The sequence below is a fragment of the Fukomys damarensis genome, unplaced genomic scaffold (genome assembly GCF_012274545.1).
Source record: "Fukomys damarensis isolate Sample0158 unplaced genomic scaffold, DMR_v1.0_HiC HiC_scaffold_14, whole genome shotgun sequence".
NCBI lineage: Eukaryota > Metazoa > Chordata > Mammalia > Rodentia > Bathyergidae > Fukomys > Fukomys damarensis.
The window spans coordinates 7,014,247-7,023,141 of record NW_022900926.1 but is presented as its reverse complement, the minus strand read 5'-3'; the positions used below and the strand labels follow the sequence as shown (position 1 = coordinate 7,023,141).

At 41.2% G+C, this 8,895-nt stretch overlaps 1 protein-coding gene across 13 annotated transcripts in view; it reads right to left on the bottom strand.

Moving 5' to 3' along the window:
- The window catches only part of Trmt11 (tRNA methyltransferase 11 homolog), a 196,279-nt gene that overhangs the window by 157,900 nt on the left and 29,484 nt on the right, over window positions 1–8,895 (bottom strand). For 12 of the 13 annotated variants that reach the window (XM_033763216.1, XM_010625750.3, XM_019207694.2 and 9 more), the window contains 3 exons: window positions 7,674–7,838; window positions 6,348–6,420; window positions 6,100–6,231 (listed from right to left, as the gene is read on the bottom strand). In XM_033763216.1, coding sequence (XP_033619107.1) covers window positions 6,100–6,231; window positions 6,348–6,420; window positions 7,674–7,838 — 370 coding nt within the window. Of the gene's footprint in view, window positions 1–4,990; window positions 5,748–6,099; window positions 6,232–6,347; window positions 6,421–7,673; window positions 7,839–8,895 lie in introns of those variants that run through there. The other variant, XM_010625755.2, reaches the window with a different exon arrangement.

Sequence of the window (8,895 nt, the reverse complement as noted above, 5' to 3'; positions counted from 1 at the left end):
AGACCTTGTGTTTGTGAGGCAGGCAGCAGAACCACTGAGCTAAATCCCCAGCCCAATGGTAAAACTATTAAAACGACACAGCATTTCGCTTAACAGCATATGAACATAGTTACCTGCTTTGTGTTTTCTTTTTGATTGGATGTTTGATTTTAAGCATGAAGGGACTGACATTACACCAGGAAATTGGTCTTTGTCATTGCTGTATTATAGTCCCGCACTCCACACCATCGGAGACTACTTCTAGGACCCTTCACCCCCAGACACCCTAATCTGAGGATGCATAAATGATGAGGTATTTGCATAAAACCTATGCACAATCTCCACTCCTTAAATCATCCCTAGATTATTTATAACACCTAATGCAATGTGAATGCTACAGAGATAGTTACCGTGTTGTTTAGTGGCAAGGATAGACAAATGTTAATATTTGGAAAATACGGGTGAGGGTGGAGATACAAGTTTCTGGACTGTATCTGAAATTTTTCTGTAAGTCTGAAATTATTTCTGAATAAATTTTTTAAAATTATATATCAGCACCTTGAAGTAAGGCCAAAAAACAAGTGGCCTGCTTTGGTTCCGGGCAGCACAGGGAGCAAGAGATGAGGACAATGGGCCAACTGAACTCAGTTTTTCCAGCAGTGTGGGGATCATGAGTATTGGTTGTAAGTACCGTTAACTCTAGTAACTCCATATGTGTTAAGCTTCTCCAGTTGAGCAGGTAGAGTGTTTCCTTTGTGGAAAAGTGTTTCCTTTGTGAAAGTTACAGTTTCTTGTCTCTGACCTTTAGATGTGTGGTTGTCCGGGTTACTACTACTCACGGTGGGTTGTTTTGGTGAACCTGTTTGCTCTTTTCCTGTGTGACCTTTCAGTTACTATGGTAAACCCATCCCATAATAGTTTGTGGTTTTTTTGCTTTAAAAGGCCGGTGCTTGCCGGCATTAAACGCCGCCTTGATCAGACTCTTGTCTTGGCGTCCTTCCTTTCTCTCTGCCCCATCTCCACCCCGCTGCTCTTTCAGGTTTGAGACACTGCTGGACAGTGCTCTGCGTCGCCGGCTCGCGACAAGTGGCGCCCGAACAGGGACCTGGAATTGAAGCAGCGATCGGTGAGCAATCCGTGAAGCCTGCTGTCAAAAAGGGTTCGGCCGAACCGAAACAAGGAGGACACCGCTGTCTGGAACGCCCGGCGGGGAAAATCCTCGGAAGAAGCAGGTACCAATGGGGCACATAGGATCTAAGACAAAACTCAGCATAGCAATTCAGTCTTTACTCAGGGAGAAAGGAATTAAGGCAAAGAAAAAGTCATTGTTTCAATTTCTTGATTGTGTGAATGAAACTTGTCTATGGTTCAGTGATGTAGAGGAAATAACTGATGATGTTTGGGATAGAGTAGGAGGAAAATTAAATGAAAAATTAAGGAGTCATAATTCTGACAGTGTACTAGCCGTTACATTTTCTTTCTGGTCTTTAATAAATGAGTGCTTATAAAAAAGGGATGTACAAGGCTTAGATAAACACCTTCGCCTACATAGTGTTAACCCCTCAGATGGGAACACAAGCTCTCCGCACGGGAGTATTTGGACCCCTTCTGAAAGGCAGTGTTGGGATCATCCTAGGAAGGAGTAGTTGGATTTTAAAAGGGCTTCATATTCATCCAGGAGTCATAGATGCAGATTATACGGGTGAAATAAAAATATTAGCTTCATCACCTGATGGCATTACTGTTATCTCTGCTCAGGAGCGGATAGCACAGATATTGCTTTGTCCTTATATAGAACAAGGAAGGTTTTTATTTCCTCAAAATAGGCAAAATAGAGCCTTTGGGTCTTCTGATGCATTTTGGGTCACGCCTATCCAACAAGATAAACCTGAATTAACAATTTGGATTAATAAAAAACAATTCAAGGGAATTTTAGATACTGGAGCTGATGTGAGTGTGATAGCTCAACAACATTGGCCCAAGAATTGGCCTGTCCAAGATGCGATTATAGGGTTAACTTGCTCTTTTAGGTTAATGGGCCAGATCTTGGGGCTACAGAAGAATATATGTTATGGGGTTATAATTTGGTTTAGTCCTTTTCTTTGAAAAGTTTTCACTTTTAATTGTGAAGGTGAAATATTTAGCATGATTTGTAAGCTCAGACATGTCTTCTTTTTGTGTTTGAACTTCTTGATGAGGTTCAGATGTTGTGATAGCTATTATTGCTGCCAGAAAAGCACAGAATTCTGCTTGTGTTTGAGGGTTAGAGAAGGAATTAACATTTTGAGGTAATATGCAAGGACGTTCAGTGTTGAAGATAGAAACCTAATTGTTTTAGAAGATAAGGTAAGGTCATTACTTATATCTGTTTAGCTACTATAGCTACTCTTAACTATTTTAATTGTTTCTAAGATTATTTTGTATAAGCCTGCTAGTTTTAGTATGTGTATACTAGTGTAACTTCTTATGTATGGTATAATAGCTTTTGACACACAAATTGTATGGATTTGTAGGATTTCTTTTAAATTATTTTATTGAGATAATCTTGTATATCATTATGTGATACAGTGTAGTATTTTATTACATTTACATATTGTGAAATGATCGACTCAGGATGCTTAGGTTCTCTATCATTTCAAACATTTATCATTTCTTAGTGATGAGAACATTCAGAATCCTGTCTTGTAGCCATGTTGAAGTACTCTTCAGTATTGTTGACTATAATAATCAGTGTGATAGAATGCCAGAACTTATTCTTCCCATCTGGCTGTGACTTTGGCTTTGTATCTGTTGACCAGCCTGTCCCTCCCCACACACACTCCAAGCGAGGGTATGTTCTAAACTGACTATAGACCAAAATAAAGAACAAAATAGTAGTTTGTTATAGAAGGCTGATAGTAAATGAGATAGAAAAATATTAGGAAAGCTATAAGTAAGAGTTGTACTTTTAACATGAAAGGTTTTTGTATGTTCCTCTTGTCTTTAGCTAAGAATATAGAGAATGTTTATGGAAATGATTTATAAAATGCTTGCTTGTTGGTTTCAAGTTTGTTATAAAAGGTTTACATTTACAGTCAAGAAGACTATTCATTCCTTTAACCCTAATTCTACCAGAGATCTCTGTCAATTTTGATCTGCAAAAATTTTGACTAGTCATAACAAAAAGATTTTATAATTCAATTGGCCGAAACCATCTGAGTCCACTCGTTAAAATTGTCTTATATGTTTGTCTGTCTTAAGTGTTACATGTTTGTCTGTCTTAAGTGTTATATGTTTGTCTGTCTTAAATGTTTAAAGATGTTTGTATGTTTTTGATCAGAATGACGTCAAATGCAAGTGGATTGTTGGTTTCTACAACCTGGCTTTATAGGATCAAATAAAAAACTTAAAAGATAATTGAATACAACCTTTAAGTTTGGATACGCTCCTGTTGGTGAATAAAGAAGCAGCTGCTCAGAAAATTTATTCTGATCTTTGTTCACTAATGGAAGCTACCAAAATAATTTTCATAGCCTTATAAAAAGATATGCCTTGTTAAATATGTTGTTAAAAATGTCTATATTGGTTATCATCAAAGGTCTGAATTGTAAATATGTTATTGTACCATGTTTCTGATGGTTATCTTCACAATATATTTTCTATTTAAAAAAAAAAAAAAGGGAAGATCCTGTTGATACAAAGCTACATTTCAGGACATAAGAATTCATGTCTGGTATACAGGATGTATTTATATTGTTTGACCATGCAGGTTTTCCAGCATATTGTTTGTGATGGTGACCTTTTGGTCTAGGTATTCTCCCTTCTCTTCTGCTCCACCTACTTATGGTTACAGATATGTTTATAGACCTACCACTATCCCTGAACAGCTTGATGCTGGGTTTCCACTGAGGAGACTGGATTGGGACCCCAACACTGGAGCAGCAGAGAGAACTCTAGGATGTGTCTTGGTGCACCAGCAGAGACTTTATTGTCCAGAACAAGGATTTAATGGGACTGGTGAATTAATAAGACATCTCAAGGGTTTTTGGACTGGTCACTCGAATATTCCATGGACTTAAGCTTGTCTGTAGGACTTTGGTGAGCAGATTCACGTTTTCCTCAAACCAACATTTGGAAACCTGCTGCTGCATTGGGAGAAATACGCTTATTGTCAGATGTCAAAGTTACTAGCCTTAGTTTGAATGTTTTTGGCATGGGGCCTCTAATATGTGAAATATCATAAATACTGTGTTATCTCAAATCAGGTTTATATACAGCACAAAACATTACATGCGCTCATGGCCCTTAAGGAAGGGTCCTCTGAAAATTTGGGCATTTACCTCGCTCAGATAAAAAGAGAGCTTCAGTGAGGGTCCAGAAAGTCAAAGACGGGTAAGAGGAAAAGGTTTGACTGATCAACCTAAGACAGGGGCTTCTGTTAAATCTTCATCATGTTATAGGCCTGTAAGACAGATGACCCCAATGACGGGTAAGACAGCTAAATGCTTTTCCCAACCTAAGACAGGCTCGGACATGCCTATACTTTCTCTTAAGCTTTTTCTTGCTATGGAACCAAAGTTATAAAACAAAAAGGGAGGAATTGTGGGGATCATGAGTATTGGTTGTAAGTATTGTTAACTTTAGTAACTCTATATGTGTTAAGTTTCTCCAGTTTAGCAGGTAGAGTGTTTCCTTTGTGGAATTCCTGAAAGTTACAGTTTCTTGTCTCTGACCTTTAGATGTGTGGTTGTCCGGGTTACTACTACTCACGGTGGGTTGTTTTGGTGAACCAGCTTGCTCTTTTCCTGTGTGACCTTTCAGTTACTATGGTAAACCCATCCCATAATAGTTTGTGGTTTTTTTTTGCTTTAAAAGGCCGGTGCTTGCCGGCAATAAACGCCGCCTTGATCAGACTCTTGTCTTGGCGTCCTTCCTTTCTCTCTGCCCCATCTCCACCCCGCTGCTCTTTCAGGTTTGAGACACTGCTGGACAGTGCTCTGCATCGCCGGCTCGCGACACAGCAGCACTTTACAAAAGGAAGAGGAAAGCACAGTGGTAGCTAGAGAGCCTGTACACAAATGATAGACGTGTTTTCAAAACAGCAGAAGCTTGAGAATATTTTAGTACAACGTGTCTAAGGCAGCAAACATTTTTGCACAGAAATGAACAGATATATCCTATGAAATAATGTTTTATTTTAAATTAATAAAACCCTACCCACCGCTTCAAATACCAGCTGCGAGACCTGGCGAGCTGCCGAAATAAAAAGAACACAGCACTACGGAAAACAACTAGCTAGCTTTGGACAAATCATTTTACTCCTTGGAATTAAGGTTCCTCATTTCTAAAATGAAGCGGTTAAAAGAGATTATCCCTGGCGAGAAAACACAAAGCCAGCATTTAGCAGCCGGGGCACGAATGTGTCCTTACAGCTGATAGCGGCGTGGCCAGGAAGCTCCCAGTACCACATCCCAAAGCGAACAACAAAACAGCCCGCTTTATAGTTCTGTCTGCCACTGGACAGTACCAAGTAATAAAATCCGAATCAGTAATGCTGTACACAAACAGGGCTTTAAATATCTGTGTAGCTCTCACTCGGGCCCCAGCATTTAAAGCTACACAATAGACGATATATACAAAAGCTGTGAGGTGGGGTGCATACGTGATCGCTCCACGGAGTGGGAAAAACCACTGTCTGTAGACTGCGGCCAAACTACTGAAAGACAACCACTGCGAACATGCAGGCGCGGAGCTAAGGGTGGAGGTCTACGAAAGTCGGCAAACTGTCCCTGTAAAGGGCCAGAGAGTAAAAAGTGTTTTAGATGTTTGTGAGCACATGGATTTCTGTCACGTATTCTTTTGCTTTTTAATAACAATGCTTTAAAAAAGTCAAAACCAGTGTTAGCTCACAGGTCTTAAAAAAGAAGGCTGAGAACCTTATGCAACCCCAGCTAGAAAACAAAAAGGTCGCACAATACAATCCATAAGGAGAGGCCTATTTTTCACATATAGGCAGGTAAACAAAGGTGGTCTATCTACATTAAATGCAAATGTAGCTCGAATGAAATCAGACATGAGGAAAAACTTATACTGGATATGCAGGCAGGTAAGAAAAACGAAGTTAACACAAAGATTACATACTCTGGTGTGTATACCGGTAGCCAGTAGACTAGTCTTCCGCCCAACACGAGGGTCTCTGCTGCAAAGTTTAACAGGTCAAAAAACATATCGCTCAGGTGATAACTCAAGGACACTGGAACGTGGCTCTCTGGACTGCACAAAGAAAACAAAATTGAAAGCAGTAACCACGTTAGTATTCTCTAAGTCAGCTAGATAGAAGCTCCACACTTCTCAAAGGAGCAAGTCCCAAACGGGTCAACCTCACTTACCATTTTTCCATCCCCTTAGGTATTTCCTTCTGTGAACCTGTTCTTCTTGTAGATTCTCTGATGCCGTATGGAGCTAGAGAGAAAACACAAGTAACACGGTCAGAAGTCCCCGTGTCACAGCGATGGCCTCAGACCTGGGAGGGGCCGCTGGGCTCCAGACGCACGGCCCATGCAACGGAAGGTCGATGCCCTAAAAGGCACGGTGAGGCCGCAGAACTGGCACAAGAGTAAAGCGGGCTCAAAAGATAGCATCACTGAACAGAGCAGCTAACTCTGGAGTAGATCCTGAGAGAAAAAGGTATGCCATAAATGGTATGACTGGGTCGACCAACAAAACGGGGTGACAAACTGTACCATAAAGCATTGTATTAATTTACTAAAGCTGAAAACTGGCCCTGTTCTTAGAGATACACACTAAAGTGTACGACTACCATGCATCCAGCTTACACTTGAATTGGTAAAAAGTGAAATCGTGTACTTTATATAAACATGCATATATAGTGGGAGAGCAAATAAACTGCTAATAAAAATTCACCCAATTTTTATAGTCATTCATACTGCCAGGGAAATGCCTGGATAATTTTCTTTTCAGATTAACAAACATCTAACACACCGAAGAACTAGAGAGCTGAGAGAGAAGTCAAAAGGGCCACTATTGGGGGGTGGTTACCAGGGATCAAACTCAGGACCTTGCACTTTCGAGGCAGGTGCAGCACCACTGAGCTAAATCCCTGGCCCAAAGGGGTCACTATTTACAGCTATTTCCAAATACAACAAAGATGATGGATCTACCCTCAGATACACTGCCTAGGAAACCTAAGACCTCATGAGGTACAAAGTAAGTTCTCAGGTACACTTTGGATGTCCGTGGGTGTACAACACCCCTGATTCACAGAACCCCACATTTCTTAACACGTCTAGAAGAGATTCCGATGAAAACATGCACTGCAGCATCACAAAGGCTCACACACGGGGGAGTGTGGGGTATCTGACACTCTTAGTCCACCAATAACCAAGCGCAGTGGACAGAAACACAAATACACACCTCGGAAAAAGAAGGTGAAGGGAAACGCGAGGTAATAGGACAGGGTACAAGAACCGATGGGACGATAACGGATTTGTCTGCAAACAAAACGTTTGACTCTTTTATCAGTTACATTGGTAACCCGCCTCAAATCCTCCCCTTCGTTCTCAGGACGGAGGAAGCAGAGCAGGAGGGGTACTAGTACGGAATGGCGCTTCCTGTGCAGGGCCGATACGCTGTGTAGTTTTAGAAAGCTAATTCCACCCAAATGTTTATAGACAAAACAGTAATGACACACTTACGATCCGTGATGATTGCATCAAAATACGTGCCCTTCCTCCAGGAAGGTTTCGACGCGTCTGAGACCAGGATGTCCAGGTAATATTTCTCTAGCCCATACTGACGAAGGTTCGCCCTGATATTTTCATCCGGTCCTCTCCATTTCTGGTTCTTCCTAGTAGCCTTCCCTGAAGGAAAAGAAAAAGGACAGAAGAAAGTATTAGATCAAATGGAGCTTTATTTTCTGCTGTTTAGCAAATAATACTGTTTTTGTTCACCGAAACCCACATTTATTCACGTAAAATTTTTCACTTAAAGTCTTAACATATATAATTAAAGTTATTTTATTACAACTCATAAGCAATTATTTCATTTCAAAATACGTTTTGGGGGGTTGGTTTTTTTTGTTCTTTGGGGTTTTTGTTTGGCGATCGAACTCAGGACCTTGCACTTGTGAGGCAGGTGGCAGAACCACTGAGCTAAATCCCCAGCCAAAATATGTTTTGAACAGTGAGATGTACTGATACCCACCTGACCATTTCGTGTCCCCTTTCAAGTGAAACTGCCTTAAAACATGCATTCAATGCCTCCTACACACAAAGCATTTACTAGTAACACTCAGAGCTGAAAAGACCTGACTCCCTCCCCCAGCAGCCCACCGTCCTGTGCAGACCTGGCACTGGATCAGAGAAAAGGAGCAGAAATGAAGAAAGCTAACTCTGGAGGCGTCGCAGCTGTTGAGTACAGAGAAGGCAGCGCCTTCTGGACACAAAGCCCAACTGCCAGGCGGGGACAGAAGAGTTCGGAAGCTTCAAGCTCAGAAGACAACGTGGATGATTAATGCCCACGATTAAGATCAGAGAAACCAGGAGCAGAAACAAGCTCAGAGAGAATGTCTGAGAGGTGTAATCGTGGTACTCCTTGAGGTACTTGGCAGAACACCGACAGAGAGATTGGGCCAAGTCAATAGGAAGCTGAGGCTGGAGAGGAGAGACCTGTGTGCGAGGAGCAGATCAACAAGCCCTCTTGTTCATTTAGGTGCTAGCTACTTAAGAGTTTGCTTTCTAAACCAGGCGTGATGGTGCACGCCTGTTATCCCAGCACTCAGGAGGCTGAGGCAGGAGGATCACTGGGAGTTCGAGACCAGCATGGGCTACACAGTGAGTTCCAGGGCAGTCTGAACTACACAGTGAGACCCTGTCTCAAAAAAAAAAAAAAAAAAAAAAAAAAAAAAAAAAGTTAACT